The sequence below is a fragment of the Muntiacus reevesi genome, chromosome 11, assembly GCF_963930625.1.
Source record: "Muntiacus reevesi chromosome 11, mMunRee1.1, whole genome shotgun sequence".
Classification (NCBI taxonomy): Eukaryota; Metazoa; Chordata; class Mammalia; order Artiodactyla; family Cervidae; genus Muntiacus; species Muntiacus reevesi.
The window spans coordinates 73,371,835-73,398,351 of NC_089259.1; the positions used below are offsets into that span (position 1 = coordinate 73,371,835).

General features: G+C 43.4%; 1 protein-coding gene across 3 annotated transcripts in view; it reads left to right on the forward strand.

Moving 5' to 3' along the window:
• Window positions 1-26,517, forward strand: part of CLYBL (citramalyl-CoA lyase) — a 221,313-nt gene that overhangs the window by 165,899 nt on the left and 28,897 nt on the right. For all 3 annotated transcript variants that reach the window (XM_065902225.1, XM_065902224.1, XM_065902223.1), the window contains exons 3-4: window positions 20,816-21,004; window positions 24,934-25,035. In XM_065902225.1, the coding sequence (XP_065758297.1) occupies window positions 20,816-21,004; window positions 24,934-25,035 (291 nt within the window). The remainder of the gene's footprint in view (window positions 1-20,815; window positions 21,005-24,933; window positions 25,036-26,517) is intronic.

Below are 26,517 nucleotides of genomic sequence, written 5' to 3' on the forward strand. Positions count from 1 at the left end.
GCTAGAACCCACGCCTCTCACATCTCCTGCTTTGGCAGGTGGATTCTTCCCCACTGAGCTACCGGGGAAGCCCAACACTTCTTTAATGCGGTTTAATGGTTGGCAGGGTACTTCCCTAGTGGTCCAGTGGTTAAGACTCTGCACTTCCACTGCAGGAGGCATGGGTTCGATCCCTGGTTGGGGAACTAAGGTTCCGCATGCCATGCAGCGTGGCCAAAAAATTTTAAAAACAAAAATAAAGATTGATAGGCATTATCTATCTACTCTTTGATTATGGATAAATAATTATATGTTCAGTTCAACCCACTCCAGTATTCTTGCCTGGAGAATCCCATGGACAGAGGAGCCTGGTGGGCTACAGTCCATGGGGTCACAAAGAGTCAGACACGACTGAATGACCAAAACACAGAAAACACACAATTATACATTCAGTTCAGTTCCGTTGCTCAGTCGTGTCCGACTCTCTGCGACCCCATGAATCGCAGCACGCCAGGCCTCCCTGTCCATCACCAGCACCCGGAGTCCACCCAAACCCATGTCCATTGAGTTGGTGATGCCATCCAACCATCTCATCCTCTGTCGTCCCCTTCTCCTCCTGCCTTCAATCTTTCCCAGCATCAGAGTCTTTTCAAATGAGTCAGCTCTGTGCATCAGGTGGCCAGAGTATTGGAGCTTCAGCTTCAAAATCAGTGCTTCCAATGAACAACCAGGACTGATTTCCTTTAGGGTGGACTGGTTGGATCTCCTTGCAGTCCAAGGGACTCTCAAGAGTCTTCTCGAACACCACAGTTCAAAAGCATCAATTCTTTGGTGATCAGCTTTCTTTATAGTCCAAATCTCACATCCATACTTGACCAATGGAAAAACCATAGCCTTGACTAGACGGACCTTTGTTGACAAAGTAATGTCTCTGCTTTTTAATATGCTTTCTAGGTTGGTCATAACTTTCCTTCCAAGGAGTAAGTATCTTTTAATTTCATGGTTGCAATCACCATCTGCAGTGATTTTGGAGCCCAGAAAAATAAAGTCAGCCACTGTTTTCACTGTTTCCCCATCTGTTTGCCATAAAGTGATGGGACCGGATGCCATGATCTTAGTTTTCTGAATGTTGAGCTTTAAACCAACTTTTTCACTCTCCTCTTTCACTTTCATCAAGAGGCTCTTTAGTTCTTCACTTTCTGCCATAAGGGTGGTGTCATCTGCATATCTGAGGTTATTGATATTTCTCCTGGCAATCTTGATTCCAGCTTGTGCTTCCTCCAGTCCAGCGTTTCTCATGATGTACTCTGCATTTAAGTTAAATAATCAGGGTGACGATATATAGCCTTGACGTACTCCTTTTCCTATTTGAAACCAATCTGTTGTTCCATGTCCAGTTCTAATTGTTGCTTCCTGACCTGCATACAGGTTTCTCAAGAGGCAGGTCAGGTGGTCTGGTATTCCCATCTCTTTCAGAATTTTCCACACTTTACTGTGATCCACACAAAGGCTTAGGCATAGTCAATAAAGCAGAAATAGATGTTTTTCTGGAACTCTCTTGCTTTTCCGATGATCCAGTGGATGTTGGCAATTTGATCTCTGGTTCCTCTGCCTTTTCTAAAACCAGCTTGAACATCTGGAAGTTCATGGTTTACATATTGCTGAAGCCTGGCTTGGAGAATTTTGAGCATTACTTTACTAGTGCGTGAGATGAGTGCAATTGTGTGGTAGCTTGAGCATTCTTTGGGATTGCCTTTCTTTGGGATTGGAATGAAAACTGACCTTTTCCAGTCCTGTGGCCACTGCTGAGTTTTCCAAATTTTCTGGCATATTAAGTGCAGCACTTTAGATGTATTTATAAAGGTAAATAATAAATTTCAGCAAAATTTAAAAAACCTATTCCATCTAAAATGACAAAGATTGTAAGCTTTTATATTTAAAGCAAAAGAATACTCAAACATTAGGTATTTTGTGCCATTAAAATATTAGGCCAGCAGTATGTTATTATTTTTATCCAAAAGGAAGTCATAAGGGTACATATTTCTACTATTGGAGGGACGGGATTCTCTTAGACAATTGACCAGAGTGGAGCTAAACAGAGAATGTTGAATGTTAAAGCCAGATAGAAACTCAGAAACCAATTTTTCCGGCCCTAAACACATAGAATTTTTGTTTCAGGAATGTTACAATTTGTGGCATATGTTCCATGGCAGTTAAACGTGAGTTGTCAAGGACTTCTCTGGCAGTCCAGTCGTAGTCTCTGGCAGACTCTCCTTCCAATGCAAGGGGTGAGAGCTCAATCCCTGGTTAGGGAAATAAGACCCCACATGATGCATGGCATGGCCAAAAAGAAAAAACTAAACATTCTTTTTTTAAAAGGTGACATGTCAAAAAAAAAATTCTGAATACATATGTTTTTTGGCTTTGGAAGAAGTCAAAGCCTGACTTTTATGAAGTATGGTGATTTTTCCATCTTCCTATGTTATTAAACAACATTCTAACATGCTTTTGAAAAACTGAAAAGCTGGTTTTAAGAATAGCTGGATTTAAGAAGACAACAATGAAAGCTATAGTGTTCAGCACACTGAGCAGATGAAGAATTAGTCTAACGTCGTAAACAACCGAAACTTCTTACCACCCTTCTTATGAATCAACCGCATGGCCAGCCACCTTCATCCCGATCACCTCCATTCAAAGAGGTGACCTATGCATACAGCTTGGAAAAAGATAGACACCTTCATGTTCTTTACTACCTTCTTAGTCAAACCACACCAGAGTAGTACTGGTTGCCAAACCTTCTTGGATGTGGCTTGAGAAATCAGCTTATATACAGTCCAAATTTGAAACTTTAAAATTGTCACTCCTAGACCACAACAGATGGACAAAGGAAGAATTGGGACGTGGTCACATTTTGGACCAACAGCATCGACCTTTTCAAATGGTAGTGAGTCATCTGCCATCTGCAACCTGTGGCCTTCCAGTGCTGCCAAGGCACCGGTTCAGGATTCCAGTTTGGGGTTTCTACGTCGAAACGAAGACATTCAGCAGGTTGCTATTTGTGCTTTTTATCAAGTAGTGGTGAGCACACTAGACCTACCCACCCTGCTGAAGAATCCAGCCAACAGGAGGCCATGGCACTTGAAGGAAAGTAGACTTGGTATGTAAGATGTGATTTCTTACAAAATGAAAGGTCTAAGATTCGGTAGGCAGGCTGCCTGACCATCCGTGAATATGTTGGCTTCTTTGGAGACTGTCCTCAGTGCCAAGAGACCAGCCCCCTGTGTTTCCCTCTGGATTGAGCACTAGGGACATGATAGCCACTGGGACGAGATCCCATCCTAGTCCTCACATGGTTGCAGGTCTGGTGTGTGGATGCTGGGTTCTAGAAAACAGACAGGTCAAGCTAGTTTGAGCTCAGAGCCAACCCAAAGTGGGTGGGCACCCCAGAAATGGGAGTTTAAATTTGTACGCCCGTTATTTATTTATTTTTGCAGTGCCTATGCTTCTCCTTTTGCTGGTTTCTCTTGTTGAGAAGCACAGGCTCTAGAGTGTGGACTTCAGTAGCCGCGGCACATGAGCTTAGTTGCTCCAAAGCATGTGGGATCTTTCCGGACCAGGGATTGAACCTGTATTTCCTGCACTGGCAGTCAGACTCTTAACCACTGGATCACCAGGGTAGTCCCACCCCCTTTTTAAAAAGCAATTTTAGTGTACATGTTTAAATGAGTAATTTTTTTTTCCATCTAACATTATTAACCACTTAGGTCACATAATTTTCAGTACTTACCAATTCCTGAGTCAGGCACTTTTCTTGCCCCCGTTTCTCAGATGAGGACACTGAAGTGCAGAGATGTGCAGTGGATAGCAGCCTCTTCAGTCTCTTAGAGAGCCAGTCACCGGCCCAGCTGGGACTGGAACCTAGACTTGCTGGATTCAAAGCCAGTTTAGAAGGGGATTATGACAGTTAGAACTTCATGGCCCTCTTTTGGTATCTAAATGAGCCTGTGTTTTGACCTTACATTGGCTCTTCTAGGATTTATCCTAAGGGACTATTCAGACAAGTACTCTAAGATGAATGTTCTCTGATATTCATATACAGCTCTCCCATTACTAAATTCTGTTCTCTTACTAGATCTTTTCATAGCCTGCATTTGTTTATTAGTTTACTTGCTTATTAGTTGTTTTCTGACTGGAATGTAAGTTCTGTGTAGACAGGGAGCTGTTGTCCTCATTACCTAAAATAGTACCTGGCACATGAAGAGTGCTCAGTAAATATCTGTTGAATAAAATGAGTGAATTAATAGCAAAAAGTTGGGGGAAATTTAAATCTTAATCTAAGAGGAATTGATTAGATACATTATAGCATACCCATGCAATAGAAGACTCTGTAGTCATTACACTTGATTATGTAGATTGTCCTGTACAAAAGGTATTCCCTACCTGTCATGTGAAAAAGACGTGAGATCCTGCGTGTGTATTTGATCCCTGTATTGGCCAGGATTCCTGGTAGCCAACTACAGAATCAACTGAGTTTGAGCAGAACACAAATAATTAATTATAGACTATGGGTAAATCAGAGACTATAAAATATGCAAAGAGGAGTTCCACACACCAAGCACAAGATTGGAAGCCTGGCATCTGCGTTCATCCTCATCTCGACTGCTGACGAGTGTGGACTCTGGATAAGTCCCACATGCTTCAGACGGTCGTGGGTAATAACACCTGCCCTGCCTACACCTCAGGGGTGCTGTGATGGAAAATGAGAGACAAGTCCTTTGAACCGTGTGTGCCCCTACATCATTGTCTTCGAGGGACTCGGAATGTCTGAGCGCACAGACACCATTCCAGAGCCACGTTGGTCAGCATCGGAGCACACTGCTTCTCTCCCGTGACTCACTGTACTGTTAGTAACTCACTGAGCCGTCAAGTTGCCCTGTGGCAGTGATCTGGGCAAGACGGCAGGTGGTTCCAGCAGTCCTGTTTGCTAAGTTTGTCCTAAGACTCTCTTCTGGGCGGCTGCAGCCACTCTCCCTACGGGGGCAGCCTGTGCCTCTGCTTTGAGCCTGTCCTTTTCTCGAGGCCCCCTGTGCTTGCTGTCCTCAGGGAGCTCTCTCTTCTCATCCCTGGGATCTACACTGTGCTGGCCACCCGGCTTGACTTCTTCCCTGGGAAGTGAAGTGAAGTGAAGTTGCTCAGTCGTGTCCAACCCTTTGCGACTCTGTGGACTGTAGCCCGCCAGGCTCCTCTGTCCATGGAATTTTCCAGGCAAGGATACTGGAGTGGGTTGCCATTTCCTTCTCCAGGGGATCTTCCCAACCCAAGGATGGAACCCAGGTCTCCCGCATTGCAGGCAGACTCTTTACCATCTGAGCCACCACAGAAGTCCTCTCCCCTGGGAGTCCTCCTCAATCGCCTTCATTATTGCCATGAGAGCTGACACCTCGAGCATCAGCATGGGAGTCAATGTCAACTGATACACAGCAAAGGCTGGATTCAGTGAGCTTTGTTTAAAATATAAATTATTTATTATTTTCTTTATTTGGCTGTGCCAGGCCTTGGCTGTGGCATTCAGGATCTTCAGTCTTCATTGCAGCGTGTCGGATCTTTAGTTGTAGCATGCAGGTTTTTGAGTTGCGGCATGTGGGATCTAGTTCCACAATCAGGGATTGGACCCAAGCCCCTGCATCAAGAGCACAGAATCTCAACCCCTGGACCACCGTAGAAGTCTCCTGCATTCAGTGAACTTTTAAATTTCATTATAATTCTGGGGTTTTTTTTGCGTATTCTCTTGATACATGAAAACAATCTTTGGTTCTCATTGCCTGTCTGTCAGTAGAGGAAAATAGCATTGTGATTTGAAAGGGATTTGAACTGACGCCATGAAGGAGAATGTCAATGTTTCTGAAACCAGGCATTTGTTGCAAGGGCAGGGGCGGGGAGGGGGATCGGTTCTCCATTTCCTCTGTGTCCAGAAGCCTTTCCTGGCAGAACTTCTAGCCCATGAGACTCTTCATCTTCATCTTGCACGAAGGCTGCGATTTGGTTCTGACGCACGGGTTACAGGAGCCGCTGAGCGTCCACACAATCTGTTATGCTAAATCACACCTGGTGTCTGCACAGAGAAGGCTCTGGCAAGCGTCCCTGCCACTGGGACCCAGGCCTCTGACTCTGACGCCAAAACATGGCAGTGTTGCAGGGGGCCTTCCGAGAGCCTGGCTCACCGGCACAGCAGATTAACCTGCTTGTTCTCACGTTAAATGCTTTATGAAAATTCACCGGGTGCAGGAAGAGGGAAGAAAACCCCAGTGGTTCCACAGTGAGCCTGCCTGGCACCAGTGAAGGAATGAAAGTCAACGTGAGGAGCTGGCAACAGGAAAAGGTGTAAAACGCAATGAAAACCGAGTGTGGCAATGCCAGCCACTGCATTGTTTTATTAGCATTTTCTCGAGGAAAACATTTAATTATAGAATATCTGGTGTCCGTGAGCTAGGGAAGATGACGCTGGGCTCTGCCACTCTCTCCATGGTAGCCATATTCTGAAGAATTGCGGAGTAAAGTCAGCAGAGAGAAACCTCCGTGCGGCCTGGTCCTTGAAGAAAGGCTCTTCACTGTAACCAAAGCTTGGTTTTCATAGGGCAGAATCTGCCTTTTGAAAAATAGAACTGGAACTTCTGGACCAGTTCTGGAACTTCCCTGGTGGTCCACTGGTTAAGAATCTGCACTTCCACTGGAGGAGGTACAGCTTCAATTCCTGGTAGGCGAACTAAGATGCCGCGTGCCCCACAGTGTGGCAAAATAATAAAAACAAAATTATAGAAATAAAAATAGAATCTTCTGATGGCTATCATCACCCTCCACTCTTCCAGTTTGCACATTGTATTTTTCTTTTCTTTTTCTTTCCTTGTTGATTTCTCTCTCTTTTTTCTGGCTGTGCCTCACAACTTTTGGAATCTTAGTTCCCCAACCAGGGATTGAACCCAGGCCCCATCAGTGAATGTGCAGAGTCCTAACCACTGAACTGCCAGAGAATTCCCTTCCTCATTGATTTTAGAATAAAATAAAATGTATAAGGAATAAGATGGGAAAGTTCTACCCTTTAAAATATAATACTTTTACATCTGCTACCTAACAGAAAAAAACTTTTTCTGAATTACCACTTTCTTTGGGAAATAACTAGGAAGCGAGACAAGCAACAATAACAAGCCATGAAAAATAAATGATTGACTACTGAAAAATGAGGTTGCAAGTATACATTTGAGCAACAGAAATCAAAAGAAACAAAGGTAGAACCAATTGGTAATATTGTGTGAGGAGTTTTAAAATTCCTTTTAGCTGTGAAGCCTCACTACCTTGAAAGCAGTTTGTGAGAATAATGGGTTTAGCGTACTGCAAGAAAGACTTCTTTACATTCTGTTTCTGCCATCCCAGAGCTTATTCAGTTACTTGATTTCTTCACTCATAGTTGCCAGGAAGACTAATTAACACTAAGGAATGGAAAGAATCCTGTTTGGGATGCTCTTCTGCCACAGGGGTAGAGCTTCCTGCCCAAAATTAGAGTCAAGACCTTGAACCCATAGCCAGCTCAAATTCCCATTAGCTTAGTCTGTTTAATTGTGCGGTTGTTTGTGTCTTATCATTAGACATTTATACTTCTGTCTGTAAGCTTTTATAACTTCCTGCTTATGGAGACAAGATCCTTTGTGTCAGCACCTTAGCAAAGTGATATTGAAGGATTTGTCACTCAGGCAGAAGTTTTGCAGCCAAGTTCCATCCTAACCTGCCTTATCACAGCCTCAGAGAGAAAAAGCCCCACCTGCCTCCAAAATCTGGTGATGGACAGGGAAACAAATGTTTTCTTCCATATAATTGAACAGAGTTGAAGAAGTTGAAGTTGAGTTGCTAAGTCGTGTCCGACTCTTGCGACCCCATGGACTGTAGCCCACCAGGCTCCTCATCTTTGGGATTCCCCAGGCAAGAACAGTGGAGTGGGTTGCCATTTCCTTCTCCAGAGAATCTTCCCGACCTAAGGATCAGACCCTGGTCTCCTGCATTGCAGGCAGATTCTTTACTGACTGAGTCATCAGGGAAGCCCCATAATTGAAGAAACTTGACTTGAAAGAAAAAACTGCTTTTTGTTTTTCTTTTTAAAGATTAAGCATTCTTCATTGAATTATCTTTGCTCCTTTGTCAAAGTTTAGTTGACTATATTTGTTTGGGTGTTGCGGGTGTTTTTCTGGACTCTTTATTCTGTCCCATTTATCCTTTTTTAAATCTTTTTTTTAAATTGGAGCATGCTTCCCTCCTAGCTCAGTTGTAATAAATCTGCCTTCAACGCAGGAGATCTGGGTTTAATCCCTGGGTCGGGAAGATTCCCTGGAGAAGAAAACAGCCACCCACTCCAGTATTCTTGCCTGGAGAATCCCAAGAACAGAGGAGTCTGGAAGGCCACAGTCCATGTGGTCACAAGAGAAGGACATGACTTAGCAACTAAACCAGAACAGCTTCTTTACCATGTTGTGTTAGTTTCTGCAGCACAACAAAGTGAATCAACTTGTGTATTACATATACCCCCTCCCCCAGGAGCCTGCCTCCCTCCTCTCCCTCCCATGCCTCTAGATCATCACAGAGCATGGAGCTGAACTCTCCCTGCAACTCAGCAGCGTCCCACTAGCTATCTGCTTTACCCATGGTAGCGTATCTATGCCAGTGCTACTCTCTCAATTTGTCCCACCCTCTCTTTCCACACCACGTCCACAAGTTCGTTTTCTTCCTCTGCGTCTCTATTCCTGCCCTACAGATAGGTTCATCAGGACCATAAAAAACTGTTTCTTCATATTTACATGAAGACCATTTGGATCCCTTTCTAACCATGGATCTCACTGTTGGCTTGAGGGTAAAGAAAGTCATCAGCCAGAATATGTTGGCACCACAGTAAAACTGCTCAGCCAGGATTCAGGTGACACGGCTGTTACCTGGTGCGGATGTGGAACCAGGGCAAGGCTGCCTCATTAAACTATGAACCGATCGCTCTCAATTTATTGTTAAAAAAAAGAAAAAGAAAGAACCGTGACCCTGCCCTGCGTGGGGAATCGGTGACACCTGTGGCTGTGGCAAGCGGCACAGTTTTCATCCTTATAATGAAGCCAGGTAAGGGCAGAGTCCTTTGATGACACACTCCCCTTTCACTTGTTTACTTTTATTCTCCCACGAAGACTGCAGCCCAGCAGGAGGGCTTTTAAACCAAAACAGTTAATTACCTCCTCCAGCCCAGCACAAACAGAGCCCCTTGAGAGAGAGAGGGCAGCTTTGCTTGGGGCTGTGCTTTGCACAAGGTGGGCAGAGGCCACCTTATCCGCCGACAGAGGCCAGGTGGGGAGACAGCAATTAGAAGGGGCGGGGAGGGTGGCAGGCTGGCCTCCCGCCCCACGTGTACTTTCCATTTCGCTTTCAAGGGCTCTCAAGGTACTGTGACACCCGTCTCTCAGATCCCAGAATGGGTGCAAACACCCATTCAAAGGTAAAAACAGTGGCTCTGGGAGGGGGGACCCTCTCTCCCTGGAAGCACGTGCCCCAGCCCCCCAAACCGAGCATGCACAGGGTGGCCTCAAGCAGGACCCTTTTCCGCCTAGTGCTCAAGGAGCTGCAGGGTGGACCTTCTGGCAATCCAGGCTTGAACACCAGACAGCTTCTGCTGTGGAGGCAGAACTGAACTGCCATTATTATTATTATTATAATTTTTTTTTTGGCCCCACCACGCGGCACGTGGGGATCTTAGTTCTCTGACCAGGGGTGGAACCCACGCCCCCTGCAGCGGAAAACTTGGAGTCCTCACCACTGGATCACCAAGGAAGTCCCCCCTTAACTGTGACCCTTGTCCAACTCCCCCCATCACCCTTTCCTCCCCCGGTGGAACAGGGCCTCCTAAATCCTGGGCTCTCCTCTGCTGGCTTGGGAGTCTCCTGGCTTTTTGTCCATCTCCTGGCACATCCCCTCCCCTCCCTAATGTCACAGATACTGATCATCCGCCCTTTCATTCGCTCACTCTTTCTGCCTTTGCCCTTCGCCAGCTCTCCGCTGGGTCATCCCTTCTCCTCTGCACCTACAGAAATCCTCAGTGCCCCTGCCTCTGCGCTCAGCCCGCTGTGGTCCCTCCTGCCTCTGAGTCCCGCGTCCTGATGTCCGTGCCACTGACTCGAACTGTTACTTCACTTCTCATCCAGTGGGCCTTGTGGCTGCAACTGGATGATACATTCCTCCGCTGATTTACATGTCAGTATAAAGTGACTTGCTTCCCAGGTGGCATTAGTGGTAAAAAAATGCTGCCTGTCAAAGCAGGTTGGACGAAAGAGAAAGAGACGCAGGTTCGAACGCTGGGTCAGGAAGATCCCCTGGAGGTGGGCACAGCAACCTACTCCAGTACTCTGGCCTGTAGAGTCCCGTGGACAAAGGAGCCTGGCAGGGGCCACAGTCCATGGGGTCATAGAACGGACATGACTGGAGCAACTTAGCAGGCATGTATAAAGTGACATGTCTTTTGCACTCCTCCACACTTGTCCACAGCATGGTGGATAACGTTTGACTGATTCCTATCCTGCTTGTTAAGAAATTTTAATTGCTCCAGATCACGGACATCGGGCAGAAGTGTGAGAATAGTATTCGGGAAATGTTCTTTTCAGAATCACAAGCACTCATTTTTTAAAAAAGGACAAACCCTATCAGTTATCTAAATGTTTTCATGGCATCACCAACTCCATGGAGATGAGTTTGAGCAAGCTCCAGGAATTGGTGATGGACAGGGAGGCCTGGCGTGCTGCAGTCCATGGGGTCTCAAAGAGTTGGACACGACTGAGTGGCTGAACTGAGCTGAAATGTTTCCAAGTACCTAGGTTGGTCTTCAGTACATAAAACACCTCACATTTGAGACCTTGTTCAGTTTTCCTCCGGATCCTTCCCATCATGGAGACGTGGCTGCTGCCGAGTCCCCCATGCTCATCCCCCAGGAGAGAGCAGTCACAGCCCCCCGTTCCTCCTCCAATAGTCCACTTGGAACAAATCTCATGGCTCCCTGTGTTCCCAGCTGGAACACAGAAATACCATTGCCCCTCTGAGGCGAAGAACAGTGAGTGAGAATGGAGAAAATAATGAGTGGAGAGAGCCGTGAACTTGCAGACTCCAGAGCTCCGGTCACATGAGTGTGGTCCTTGTTCTTGACATTGAGAAAGGCTATGCCAGCCTTTAGTAAGCAAATGCTTTGTCTTTTCAGAGTGTTGTGTGCAAAGTGTACCTCAAAGCCTCGCTATTGAATCACAAAGTTAACAAGAAACTTTAAAAACACCGCTCTGCCCGTGCAGGACACCTTCTCAGGACTAGCTCGACATTTCCCTGTGGGTGTGGGTTTGAGGTCCCTCCGAGGCTCATGGGGCAGCCTGGGAAGGCCTCAGAAACACACACATACACACACACACACACAAGGCCTGTCATGCAGAGTTGAGGAAAATCCACTCGGAGCAGGTGGGGAAAAGTGAAAGTGAGAGTCACTCAGTCGTGTCCGACTCTCTGTGACCCCATGGACTACACAGTCCATGGAATGCTCCAGGCCAGAATACTGGAGTGGGGAGCCTTTCCCTTCTCCAGGGGGTCTTCCCAACCCAGGGATAGAGCCCGGGTTTTCCTCTTCCTGACCCAGGACTTGAACCGGGGTCTCCCACATTGCAGGAGGATTCTTTACCAACTGAGCTATCAGGTGGGGAAAGGGCAAAGGGCAAGAGGAAGAGCTAGCAGGATGGTAATGTGGAGGGGACAGGGCCTTGAGGACGGGAAGGCTGAGCACCAGCCACTCTCCAGTCAGGGGCGAGGGCAGAGCTGAGTGAAGAGTCCCGGGGAGTGAGCCCCTTCTTTCCACCTGAGATTTCTCTTTCCAGGCATTTTTCATTGTATTTTATTGAGCGATGAGGACCGAAACCACAAAATAAAACTATCACAAGCCTCCCTACCTCACACTGTATACACATGTGTAGACTGAAAGTATATCAAGACTAAGTGTTAAAGTAAAAACTGTAAGACTATTAGAAGAAGACTTAGGTGTAAATCTCCGTAACCTTGGATTAGGCAATGATCACAAATGATCACGGAAGCGCAAGCTACCAAAGAGAAAAAGAGATGAACTGGACTTCAGCAAAATTATAACCTTGTGCGTTATAAGGCGCCATCAGGAAGGTGAAATGACAACCTACAGACGGGGAGAAAATATTTGTGGATCATAGATATCTGATATGGATTTAATATCTAGGTTATATAAAGAACATTTATAATCCAACAACCAAAAGACAAACAACCCATTTTTTAAAATTTAAAACTAGAATAGACTCTTCTACAAGGAAGGTACAGATGGGACTTGACTTACAATGGTCCACCTGGTGGGAGAGCAATACGTATTCAATAAAAACCGTTGTCTGAATATTGAATTTTGATCTTCCCCTGGTCAAGTGTTACATATTCCGATCCTCTCTCATGATGCTGGGCAGCAACAGTGAAGCAGAACTCCCAGTCAGCAACGTGGGCTTGAGGTCAACTGTTGATATACTTGCAACCCTTCTCTACCCAGACAACCATTCAGTTTTTCACTTTTTATCATGTTTGGATGGTTTTGCCCCATTGTAGGCTAATTTAAGTGTTCAGAGCACATTTAAGGTAGGCTAGGCTGACCTTTGATGTTCAGTAGGTTAGGTGTATTAAATGCATTTTCAACTGATAATATTTTCAGCTTGCAATGGGTTTGTCGGGACATGACTCCATCATAAGTCAAGGGAGATCTGTGTACTGATGGCCAGTAAACACATAAAAATATGCTCAGCATCATTAATCATTTGAGAAATGCAAATCAAAACCACAATGAGATATGTTATCACACCCACTGGAATGGCTATTATCAGAAACAGACGAATAAATAAAATGAAACATCAGTATTGGCAAGGGTGTGGAAGAATTTGGAACTCTGCTACATTGCTGATGAGAATGTAAAATGTACAACCGCTATGGAAAACAGTTTGGCAGTTCCTCAAAAAGTTAAACATAAAATTACTAAATGATCCAGCAATTCAACTCCTAGGTATATACCCAGAACAATTAAAAACAGAGACCTAAAGAGCTACTTGTATGCCAAAGTACACCTGCATACACATCCTGAACCTTTTCAGTCCTTTGAATGGAAGCTGATTTGACATTTTAGCAAACCTGTGTTTTAAAGAATCTCTCATAAGAAACACATCAGAGACTTTGCTGTACCAAAATCTACAGTTTCAGAGCAGAGTGCCTAGAATGTAATAACTTGTGGGATGAAATCAGTAAATGAACATTTTCCTCATTTTTTTTATTGTGATAAAGTACACATCGCTAAAATTTACCATCATACACAATTTTTAAACTGTGTGTTTCTTTTCCAAAAATTTATTTATTTATTGGCTGTGCTGAGTCTTCGTTGCTGGGTGAGGGCTTTCTCTAGTTGCAGTGAGTAAGGCCTACTTGCTAGTTGCGGTATACGGGATTCTCATTGTGGTGGCTACTGTTTCGGAGCCCAGGCGCTGGGGCTCACAGGTTTCATTGCCTTGTGGCACCTGGGATCTTCCCGGACCAAGGATTGAACCCGTGTCTCCTGCAGTGACAGGCAGATTCCTAACCACTGGACCACCAGGGAAGCCCCATCATAGCTACTTTTAAGTGCACTGTTAAGTGATTATTAAGTACATTCACATTGCTGTCCTTTTGTAACTGGCTTATTTCACTTAACTCAGTGTCTTCAGGGTTTATCCATCTTGTAGCATGTGTCAACATTTCCTTCCTGTATAAAATTGAATAGCATTCCATTGTACACATTCAACACATTTCCATTCAACACATTTCGCTTGTCCATTCTTCTGAGAACCTGGTGGCTCAGACAGTAAAGAATCTGCCCGCAATGCCAGAGACCCAAGTTCGATACCTGGGTTGGGAAGATCCCCTGGAGAAGGAAATGGCAACCCACTCCAATATTCTTGCCTGGAGAATCCCATGGACAGAGAGGAGCCTAGCGGGCTACAGTCCATGGGGTCGAAAAGAGTCGGATACTACTGAGTGACTAACACACTTTCTTCCATCAGTGGACTCTTGGGTTACTTCCACATTTTAACTATTGTGAATAATGCTGCTATAAAAATGGATGTACAAATAATTTCTTGGAGATCTGCTTTCAGTGCTTTGGGGTGTATACCCGGATGTGAAATTGCTGCATCATATGTTAATTCTATTTTTAATTTTTTTAGGAACTGCCATATTATTTTCTGTAGCGGCTGTACCATTTTATACTTCTACCAGCAGTGCACTAGACTTCCAATTTCTCCACATCCTCCCCAACACTTGTGTTTTTCTGGTGGTTTTTTGATAGTAGCCATCCTAATGGGTATGAAGTAGTATCTCATTATAGTTTTAATTTGTATTTCCCTAATGATTAATGATATGGACCATCTCTTCATGTGTTTATTGGCCATTTGTACATCTTCTTAGGAGACATGTCTGTTCAAGTCCTTCGCCTGTTTTTGAGTTGACTTGTTTGGTTTTTTTTGGTGTTGAGTTTTAGGAGTTCCATATATGTTCTGAATATGTATTCCTTTATCAGATATATAATGTGTAAATATCTTCTTCCATTCTATGGGTTGCCTTTTTATTCTATTGATAGTGTCTTTATTCTGTTAATATTGATTTTATTCTATTGATGTACAACATCTAAAAATTTTCATGAAGTTCAATTTATTTTTTCTTTTGTTACCTGTGCTTTTGGTGTTATCAATGAACGAAATTTTAAGCCAGTTCAGTTCAGTTCAGCAGTCACTTAGTCATATCCGGCTCTTCACGACCCCATGGACTGAAGCACACCGGGCTTCCCTGTTGTGCCAGAGAACTTATGGTATGTTCAGTATTGCTGTAGATTTTCTTTTTTTGAAAATAGGCAAACCATGGGATTTCCCTGGCAGTTCAGTGGTTAAGATTCTGTGCTTCCATCTCAGGGGGCACGAGTTCAACCCCTGATCAGGAAACTAAGATCCCACATGCTGCATGGTGCAGCTCAAAGAAAAAAAAAATCTCGGGTAAACCAAGATTTTTTTCCATATGGGAAAAACAATGGGCCAGAAAATTCAACACTGTCACCTTACCTGAAGAAACACAACCAGGTTGCAATAATCAATTAAAATTTGTCTTTTTTTCTAATACAGTCACTACAACAGTCTCTGTGATTATGATACATTTATCAGAGAAATACAATAATTTACTAATGATGACTTGTTTATGTCACAGGCACTTCTGTTTTTTAATATTAATGTTTAAAAAGAACTTACATGGAAAAGAACATCCTTAAATGGAACAATGCATCAGAACCTTTTATTTTATTTTATTTTATTTTTTTTTTTAGAACCTTTTATTTTAAACCAACCGATCTCAAAATTTTCCAAAAAATCATTTCATATAGATGCTTATATCAGGGCCTTCTGTCCCAAATTTGTTCCAGTCCATGCTTATGACATCATTTGATGAATTAGGTAAAATGGAAGTGAGGTGAACTGGACAAATTCAGAAAAGACAATTCACTAGTGTTTCTGGGTATGTGGTGTGGTGATTTGCCTTTTGTAGGCTAAGAATATTAATTGCTCATTTAAAAAAAAATCTCACAGATTCAGCATCTCTCTGGAGCAGGGAACCCTTCTGTATTTCTTAATTCCCAAATCTCCTTTTGACCACATGGCTTTCCCCCTGCTCCTGTTGCATTCAGGATTGTCTTGGCGATTTCCTCTGAAAACAAACTATAGGTTAACAGACAAGGTTCGGTGGGGGGGGGGGGTGCGGGTCAGAGAAGAGAAAGGTGCTAATTCAGATGTTATGAAACTGTGATAATGCTATTATTTAAGATGCTTATTTGGGTATGTTTATACTTTGTAGTTTTATAAATAAGCCCGAGGGGCTCCTCCTGGTTGTCACCATCCTCCTTGCATCTTGGGTCCTGTCTGTCTCTTCCTATCCGACAGTAGAAGTGACGCCGCTCTAATCCCTGCAAGTTTGGAACTAATGAACTGACTGCTGAGCCCCCGCCACGGAGCTTGGTCCCAAACTATACTGTACTTCACACTCGATTTATTCTCCAGATGGCGAGACTGTGCCGCCCCGCCGCGAGGGACCACCTCTTCCACTGGAGTGTAAAAGTGGACGGATGTTGTTTTCTTTGCAGATTTGATCATTCTGAGCTCGAAACTTGTGAGGATGATTAGTTATTAGCTCTAATGGGTGCCAAGTGAACCAACTGCACGCATATTTTCTCCTTTCATTTCGGAGTCTGCAGGTCTCCGGGATGGTTGATTTATTCGCTTTCTTACGTCAGCAGAGCGTGTCTCTCTTCCCCAGGTGATGAGAACCCGGTCTCTGAAATCATAGCACGCCTTGGTTCCTGGCCCAGACAGAGTCACATAATCCGGTGGCTTATGTATAAGGACAAGTTTATTAGCCCCTGGTCCACTGCACTGAGCAGCCCATGGCACGAAATATTGATTGAAATGTGGGAACTTTGGTAACATCACCTTTTAGACCTGGGGCCTGCGAACATTCTGACCTGTGCCAACTTGCTCTGTGACCTTTGCAGACCCCACCTCTGGAATCAGACCTACTCCAAACACACGATGCTAATTAAGTCTCTGCAAAAATCTAATGTAATTATTGAGCAAGGCCTTACATTCATTATTCCCTCTTTTCAGGTTGTCAGGTCGTAGAAGGACAAGTTTATCCTACACTGAGAAATGCTGACCAAGGCCGTCATGTAGCTTTCACACATTTAGAATTCAGTTCCTACTAAACCTTATTTTGGAAGACCTGTTTTGTTACCAGAATGTAAGACCCCCCCCTCCACCCTTGCCCCCAGACCCCCAGCCCGCCAAAAATTTCATTTCTGAGTGGCCTCTTTTTGCCTCCATTTCCTTTTCCTCCTTTCTCCAGGGACCACTTACCTCCCAGGAATCTCAGCAGATCATCCAGATAGCCCTTCCGAGAAGGTGGTGTCTGGCAGCCCGAGTTTTACTAATCCCCCTAATGAGATGGAACTTGGAAGGATGGTCAGGGCCAAACAGGAAAAAGAGAGGGAAAGAGAATGAAAGTGAAAAGGGAGCGAGGTGATGGAGATGAGAGAGATGTAAGAGAGCCGGTAGCAAGAGGTAAGGTCTGTGTTAGAGAGAAAGGGAGAGAGAATAGCACGGACAGAATTTCTTTATTTTCACAACTGGTGGACTGTGGCTCTCTCTAGCTGAACACCCAGAACTAAACCTAATTGTTCTTAGAAACTGCCTTCCTCTCACCCAACAGATGGCATGGGTGTGTTTGCTAGCACAGTAACATATTTCACCATTAAAATACCAAAAAGAAAAAAAAATCCACATGCTTGTTGGTTGGTGTAAATTCAGGGAAGTTGTTGGATATTTTAGGATACATAGCAGAGGGATGCACACTTGGTTTATGTAAATTGTCACAAGCAACAGCCTGTTAATAAGGGTGTTGTGTGGCAATATACCTCCAAAGCGACCATCTTTTTTTGGAAAGGTATAGAATGATGAACTGGAAAGAGCTTGGTTTGAATTCTGAGCCAGAAACAGGGAAAAAAAAAAAGAGTTTAATAAAATGCTGAGTATTCACTGCTCATTATTATAGCATGAAAAGTACTAATCAGATTATGCCTAAAATTGGAATGGGGTACTTCATTTGCAGCCAATTTCACAAGGGCCGAATTTTACTAAGTAAACCAGAATGTGCTGAAACCATGGCAATCTGACTTTAGATAAAAATCACAGACAGGTTTAGAACATGAGCTTTGAGCAAACAGTTCCCTTCAAATCCAAGTGAAATGACTAAACAGCTTAGAGGTCAGATTTTGTTTGACCCCAACATTAACGATTTAGGAAGCGGATGTTGCTGGGGATCCTATGTCCTCAGGCACACGTACAGATTAAACTGGGAGGATGGCAGTGATGATTCAGATTTGCACTTCATGTGATGTTTCTCCTTCTCTGATTCACTTCACTCAGTATGACACTCTCTATGTCCATGTGAAATCTAAAAAGAAATGATGCAAATGAACTTACAAAACAGGAAGAAACTCACAGACTTAGAGAATGAATTTATGGTTGACGGAAGGAAGGGAAGGGGGAAGGGATAGTTAGGGAGTTTGGGATGGGCATGTACACACCGCTATATTTAAAATGGAGAACCAACAGGGACCTACTGTCTAGCATAGGGAACTCTGCCTAGTGTTATGTGGCAGTCTGGATGGGAGGGGAGTTTGGGGGAGAACGGATCACACACACATATATATAGATGAGTCCCTTTGCAATTCAACTGAAACTTTCACAACTGTGTTTGTTAATCAGTTATAGCCTGATACAAAATAAAAAGTTAAAAAAAAAAAACAACAGTGATAAATAAGTAAATGAAACACACTGCAGCCTAAACAGTCTGGCTAGTTCCCTTCCGTTTTTCATTCACTCTGTCCCAGGAGACCCTTTCCACACCCGACCTGCCCTGGGAAAACCCAGAAGTTGAAACGTTTCTGAGCTGGAGCCATCCTGAGTTCTAGAGCTGCACCAGGCTTCACGGAGCATTAGCACATCTTGGGTTCTCTGAGGCCGTGGATCTAAATACACACAGGCATCGTTTCTCCCAACAGTCACAGACAGCCTTGGAACCATCCTAATGAGGTGACTTCTGCTCTTCACCATCAGGATTTTCTTATTCAGTGATCGTAGCAAGAGGGCACGGTAGAGCAAGTGGAAACATTCTGTCCCTGCGGAACAGCCCACGGCGTGGTGGAGCCCAGACACCGTGACGGCGTCCTCCTCCACGGTAGCTAGTACGAGCTCTCCTCTAAGCTCGGCATAATTATTAGCAGTCAGAGCTCAGTAAATCAGGACTCCACGGAGCTGTCTTAAACTGCTCCCTTGGACTCTGCTTCCGAGCTGACAAGCCCAAGCTAGTTTCCTCAAACTGTTTAACTCAGACCACGTTTGGAGGTCTTCCCTGGTTCCACCCAGTCGCAGACCTACATCCGTCTGGTTTAAATCTACTGTCCCGGCTGGTCTCCTTGATTGGCCTTCGACTCAATATTGGCTCAAATAATTGTTTTTTTCTCTCAGCTTTGGTTTGTGATTTTCCTAGATAACTATGGCTGTTCAAATGACCATATATTGTTAAGACTTTTCTTCCCCCTCAAGCTACATTCATCAGCAGTGAGAAGCTTTAAAGTTTTATTAGTATCATAAAAACCCTTCTCAAATGAAACTACTTTTGATAAGTGTTCATTCTGACAATGAGAATTTGTTGAGGGCTGTTGGCAAGTGGGAGGAATTTGTTTTTGAAACTGAAATTGGCAGGAAGTAATGACCCCAAGTGCTTTCTTCCTCTTGATTTCAGCCCCCATGGCCTCAATGCACTCCTCTCTCCCCACCCCCTACCCCACCTTCATCACCTCCAACTCAAAGTCAGTAAATAACATGTTTAATTTCGTACAGTTTTTCTGGGGACAATTCAAATACTGAAGCAGATTTTCAACCTTTCAGCTTTACTTAACTGTGGAGCAAAGCCTGTCAAATCAAAGGGAAAAAAAATGCATTTGTCTACCGCTTCATGAAGGGATTTCTTCTTGGTGATATTATTGCCTTCCGTGTGAAGAAGTTGGAGCTTTTTTGTAGTGGGGAGTGTCATTTTCCTGTGAGTGCCTTATTAATTGAATGTCAAGATTCAACACAGTTGCAAAATAATTTTTAAGTGAATAAAAAACATGAAGCCTGTAGATATAGAAAAACAAAACCTTATTTTTTCCCTAATGTGAATATGCTGGCAGTCAAGACTACCATTAGGTCATAAGTTATCTAGTTTCTTGTATTTATTAAATTAGAAAATGCCGGTAGAGCACTTAGGACCATGCCTGCTGCTGCTGCTGCTAAGTCCCTTCAGTCGTGTCCGACTCTGTGCGACCCCATAGACGCAGCCCACCAGGCTCCCCCGTCCCTGAGATTCTCCAGGCAAGAACACTGGAGTGGGTTGCCATTTCCTTCTCCAATGCATGAAAGTGAAAAGTGAAAGTGAAGTCGCTCAGTTGTGTCCGACTCTTTGAAATCCCATGGACTGCAGCCTACCAGGCTCCTCCATCCACGGGATTTTCCAGGCAAGAGTACTGGAGTGGAGTGCCATTGCCTTCTCCATAGTACCATGCCTAGTGCTTAGTAAATGCTCAATAAATGTGACCTATTAATTATTTTATCTTTCCAATGGAAAAGTAATGCTCATGAGCAAGTTCGTGCATACATGCTCAGTCACTTCAGTCATGTGTAACTCTTTGCGACCCCATGCACCAGGCTCCTCTGTTCATGGGATTTCCCCAGTAAGAATACTAGAGTGGGTTGCCATGCCCACCTCCAGGGGATCTTCTCAACCTAGAGATCGAACCTACGTCTCCTGCATCTTCTGTTTTGCAAGCAGTTTCTTTACTGCTGAGCCACTGGGGAAGCCCTAATGAGCAAGATGAGACTACTATTAAATATTTAGAGTTTCACCAGCATGCATTACAATGGCTCTCATCTCTGCTATAGTCAACTTGAATAAAGTCTGGAAATCAATCACTTGCCCATCATTTCAAACATCATTTGCTTGGTGGCTATAGTAGGCACTGTATTGGTGCTCAGACTCTCAACCCACATAAGAATTTCATGGATGGTTTGATTGTGTTTCCCCTCAATGGTACATAAGCTAAGGAGATACATTTTATCTACACTTATAGGATGAAGCTAGATTGAGAATAGTAAAAACTCTTGAAGACTTTGACCTGGGCCCAACTGAAAAGTGTGTGAGGATCAACTCGGTGTCCAGTGGTCTGGCCAAAGAAGACCTGGAGGCCATCCTGCAGTCTCGGGTCCTTCCTTCCAGCCTCATGCTCCCGAAGGTCGAAGGTCCTGAAGAAATCCGGTGGGTGAGTAGCTCATATACTTTACTTTAATTAAGGACTGGGGAGTGGCTAAGAAGGAGTAGCAGAAAGGAAGGGTTTGGATCCTTCAGTTTTTGAAAATGCATACCCAGAGCAGAGGAAAATGGAACCGAGAAAAAGGAACCAAAAAGACCATTTCCGGCATCCAAGGAGAACCTGGCTTTGCCCTAAGTGTTCAACAGGAAACACTCTACACTTGAAATGATGCTTCTGCTGCCTGCACAGATACGTGGTGTAGACAGAACAGCTTCCTCTGGAGCAACACGGGAAGCCAGCTTACCCGGGACTACAGATAGCTAGGCCCTGCCCCTGCACCTGGAAGAGCAGAAGATGCGTGGCTCTCAGGCAGATTGATTTGAAGTCATCGTGGATGGCGAAAGCACATTAACTGCAAAGGAAAAAAAATGAACCTAAAGGAGGAGAGGAAAAGGTCACTCCTTAGGGCAACTGGAGGAAGAGACAGGAAGCTTTTAACTAGTGGTTTTAATTAGCAGAGATATTATTTCCTGAACAGTTCCCTAGTTCATCCTTTTTAAATTGCTGACAGGTGTGTTTGTTTCATGACAGACTTTTCAGCCAATAAAACCCTGGCATGTCAAATTACTTAAGAAAACTTTGAAATAGGCCTAATTATACTATGATTGTTTTCATTGTTAAAGCAGGACCCGGGTTGGGGGGTTGGGTGGGGCTAGATTTTATTTAGGGGTCACTGTGACGCGGCAGATCTCTGCTGAATATAGGGCGGTTCCATTGTGCCAGTCGGGGGTGGGGGGGCCCATGGCACCCAGGTGCTGGAGGCGTGGTAAGGGCGTGCGGACAGCGGTTTGATGCCATGTCCGAGGTGACCTCTAAGGTGGTGGCTATGACTGAGCCCTAGGCGTGACACCCAGACACTACTCCCCTTTTCAACCCTCGTAGCTGTGTCGGCTTTGTGCCTTCCAGTGCCGTGGCTGCCTGCCACACGTGGGTGGAAGCACTTGAAGTGTGGCCAGTCCAGATTGAGATGTGCTGTAAGTGTAAAATATACCAGGGACTTCGAAGACCTCATTAGCACCCTCCCCACACACCCACCCTCCTGCAAAAAAAGAGGATGTAAATCATCTCAATAATTTTTAATGTCGATGACATGTTGAAATGATAACATTTCAGACACACTGGGTTGAATAAACCTCTTATTAAAATGAAACTCACCTGTTTCATCCTACTCTTTTAATGCAGCGACTGCAAAGTTTAGAATGACATACGCAATTGCCATTATTTTTCTGTTGGACAGTTCCTCGTCTTCTTGAAGACCTGCATTCAAGGGCCCCCGGTTACTTTCCAAACTAGAGTTTTCCTGGGCTAGGTTACCCCTCAGAAGCTGGGAGGTGCTGGTGAGAGCAGGTTCACATCCTCTAGGTTTGACCGATCCGGACGTGTCCTAGGTTGATTGAAATGGAATCTGAAGTCACTGTTCCCTTTTGGATTCCTAGTTAATGCCTATTTATCACCATTATTACCCCTCATTTGAGAGGGGAGGGCTCACCCCAGCCTTCGGCCACAGCCTCTGTTCGCTGTTTTAAATCCCTGGCTTGTGAGGAAAGTACCGAAATCTAAATAGGATTTCTAGTTAACAGAAGTCTTTGGGGCTGTTTATTTTTTGCTCTCCGTTTGTATTTATGTGAAGCATAAAACCCAGAGCCTGATGCGCAACTGAAAGATGGGCTTCCTTGTTTTCTTTTGTGTGAGAATCTCTTACTGGCCTTTTGTCGCTAGTGTGGGTTCTTGTTTGACTGGCACGGCTTATTGGACTATAACAAGCGTGACTCTGCCTCCTTTGTGGCGGGACAATTCTCCCACAAATCCCGAACGGGGTGCATTCTTCCAGCACACTATTGGGTGTGCACTGGAATTGAAAGAATTGCTGAGCCTGGCTACTTCATCTCCTCCCCAGTCCCTTTGTGATCTCCCCCCTTCTTTCCCTCCCCCCCCACCCCCCCAGTCCCCTCCACCTCGCTGAAATGAACACTTTACCAGGCCGGAAACATTTAATCGTCTCCTTTTGAAAAAATTAATTGAAACTTCTCCACTAGTTACCTTTTGTGTTAGTACTTAATGCAATTTTTTAAGAAAGAAGGGGAGGAAGAGGAGGAGGATGGGCTAGAATATTTAATTTTTAAATGCCTCTCCTGGCTTAAAAACAAAAGGCATTAGAGATTTTTCTCACTAGGAACCAGGGAAGGGGTTGTAAAAGATTTACCCAGTTTTTTAATGGGTTTTGTAGTTATAACTATTATCACCAAGAATGGGACAAGTGACATTTCAAGGTTTTGTTTTGTTTTTTTTTTAACAAGAAAAAAAATTTTTTTTGGCTGCACAGGTAACACCAAAGCCACTAATATTTTACCACCCATTTTCTAGCTTAAATGTGACATAAATTATGTTTTCTTTCCATTCTCGTGGAATACTATACATTTGTCCCCTGAAATTGTAGCCTTCGCTTCCTCCTTGCTATTTTGGTTGAGTTATTCCTTCCCTTGTAAAGTTGCTAAGGAGGTGATGATGATGGTGTCGAGGAAGGGAGGGGCAGTGGGTGCAACTGGGAATAATTCTTCATTACTGAAAGCTGTGATTTATTTTAGCCTAATTGTAAAGTTACTGCAAATTGCTCAAAAGCTTTTTAAAGATCCCAGTGATTAGATTTTTTTGGTGGTTGTTGGGGGGAGGGACGCTGCACAGGCAAGGGGGGGCAGCTAAAAGGGGAAATAACACCTCTAATCCTGCTTCTGGTAAATAGGCTGCCAGCTTTTAAAATGAGTTTCCTTTCTATTAGTCAGAATATTATGCTAAGCCTTAAGCATTAGTTTTTTTATGTTGCCATAGCAGCCCTGTTCCTGCAGGGCGGTGACCTGCGATGATTACAGTACAAAGCTTATAGGGTCTTGAAACCCCCTTTGAAGATGAAAAGTCTTTGATGGTTTATATTTATGCAAATCTCTTAGATATGATTTACCCAACTGAGACTGAATGGAGAGATGATTAAAATTCCCTTTTCCTTTGATATCCATTAATGGCTGAATATTCCTTAAATTTAAAATGGATATATATGTTTTTATCTTTATTTACAAAAATATCTTTATCATACCTGTGTGTATGTGTGTGTGTTTTTATCTTCCCACATCTTATTAGATCTAGATGGACATAATAGATTTACAATTTAGAGTGTGGTGGGGTTTTTTTTTCCCCCCCTTTGAAAGGGGTGGGGGGAGATCTGTGTGAGAGCTTTTGTATGTTTCCAGATGATAGATTTTGGAATTTGGGCTACCCCACTGACAGCACAGAGCTAGCTGTGAACTGGTCTCATGGAAAAAATTGGTGAGCTTTGGTCTTCAAAGAATTAAACTTCCTTTTTAAGGTCTTCCTAGGTAAGCTAAAAAATTATGGAGAAAAACCTCGGAACAAAGGGTAGTGTCGCTATAATGAATAATATGGATTCCACGTAGAAGGCTGCTGAACAGTCACACTGATGTCCTTCTGGGTCAGAAGCGAAACCAGAATGGCAGGTAGAGCGAGCCTTCATTGTTTTAGGGACCTGCCACTTGCACGAAGGAAATGGAGGCGAGAGGTCTTAAGTAAATATGTTTTCAAGGAAAGTAAACTCAAGAATCTCTCCTTCCACCTCTAACTCCTAGGCCTCAAATTGCTCCTTCAGGGAAAAAAAATATATATATGATACTGTTGGGGTTTTACTATTTCATTTGGTGGAAACTCTATTACCTTTTTTCCTTAGTCTTTCCTCCGTTTTTTTCTTTTTTTAAATTATTTTGTGTATTATTACTTCCTCAGGTCAAAGACTTAAATACTATTTCTATTCTAGAGTTCAATGATTGTACATTTTTGCCCCCACTAGTCACCTATGACGCTTTTTATTTTAGTTTTCAGACAAATTTTTATTCTACTTAAAAGACCGAAAACTTGAACAACCTATGAATTTAATCCCTTTTGTGGAAACTGCAATGGGTTTGCTCAATTTTAAGGTAAGAAATCCATAATGTGGCTAATAAGTTAGTATTTTATTTATTACCTGAAAAGAACTTTGGTTTTCAATCTTTACATCTGCTTAAAATATTTTTCTAGAAAGATTTATAAAGCACAGTAAAACTTGAGCACCTTGTGTTATCTGTAACAACCAAAAATCAGGTTGTGAGCATCTTAGAAAACAAAGAAACTGGCTAAGTAGCAAGAAAAAACTTCCTAGTCCTAAATATTTAAATGAAATATTTATATATTTCTGGCATTAATTTTAATTAATCACTGTAAATTTTTGCTGTGAATTATTTCATTTATAGAGTAAGTATACATGAACATATGTCACCCTTATGAATTAACTTTCAATTATTCTTTTGTGACAATTGCCATCTACTGGGAAATTTTCAGGCCTGTTTGTAGCAACATTAACTATAATGTCTAATAGCCGAGATTACTGTTTTTGAGTTAGTGTTCACACTAATTTGTTCTATGTTATTTCAACTTGCCACATTAGAACGTAAAATACTTCCTAATGTACATACAAGATTAGCTGAGCCAAGCTTTTTCAGCATTGTATGATCGCCTTGAACTATGTGCCTTAACAAATTCATAGCCAGCTTGTTTCTTCCTGTTTATCAGTGGCCATCTAAGTTGTTATCCAAATATGCCTCATTCACGTTCCATCTGACCTGTAGCATCCCATCTCAGAGGGCAGCAGAGGAGAAATACCTAAAAACAAAAAGAGAAAGTCCAGCTGTGCTGGGGAGGTAATATATGAACCAGTGCTCCGAGAGGAAACTTTGAGACCTGCTGGCTGGTGCAGGAGGGGCAGAGTGCAGACGCTTGGGGAGCTGCATCAGCATGTTTACACCAGGAACCACAAATTCTTCCAGCCTGCCCTAGAATTCTGAGAATATAATCGATGCATATTTCCTAGACGCAACTAGATTCATACAGTGATTTCATTTGAAGCACTGGTTTGCCATTTTATTCATAATATACTGAGAAGCGCTCACAGCCCCTGAAACTGATCAACTGCTCTCACCCATTCCTCATGTCTTCCCCATCCACATATATTAGCATGCTGACTCTTCACCTTTCCAGAGTCACAGTCTTGTCTAAGATGACCGCTATTCATCTTTATTTTCACCAGGAAATGTCCAAGTTGCTTATTAATACATCTTGGATGACTTACTGCGTTTTTATTTTCTCTTCTGGAGTTGTAGAGTTTTGTAATGTTTGTTTTTAATCCTGAGACCATTTAATGAGAAATCTTGATCCCAATGTAAATAATCCAATTAGTTTGATTTTTAAATTCTTTCATTTTCTCCTGTGGCTTTATGTTTATTGTTGGAGGGTCTCCAAAAGCAGAAACAAATTTTGGAAGAACAGAAGTAACTTCTAGTACCATCAAAATGAGTGAACTTCGAAGTTTCTCTAAAGATTGGATGAACTAAAATGTGAACATTATATCAATATTAATAACATAG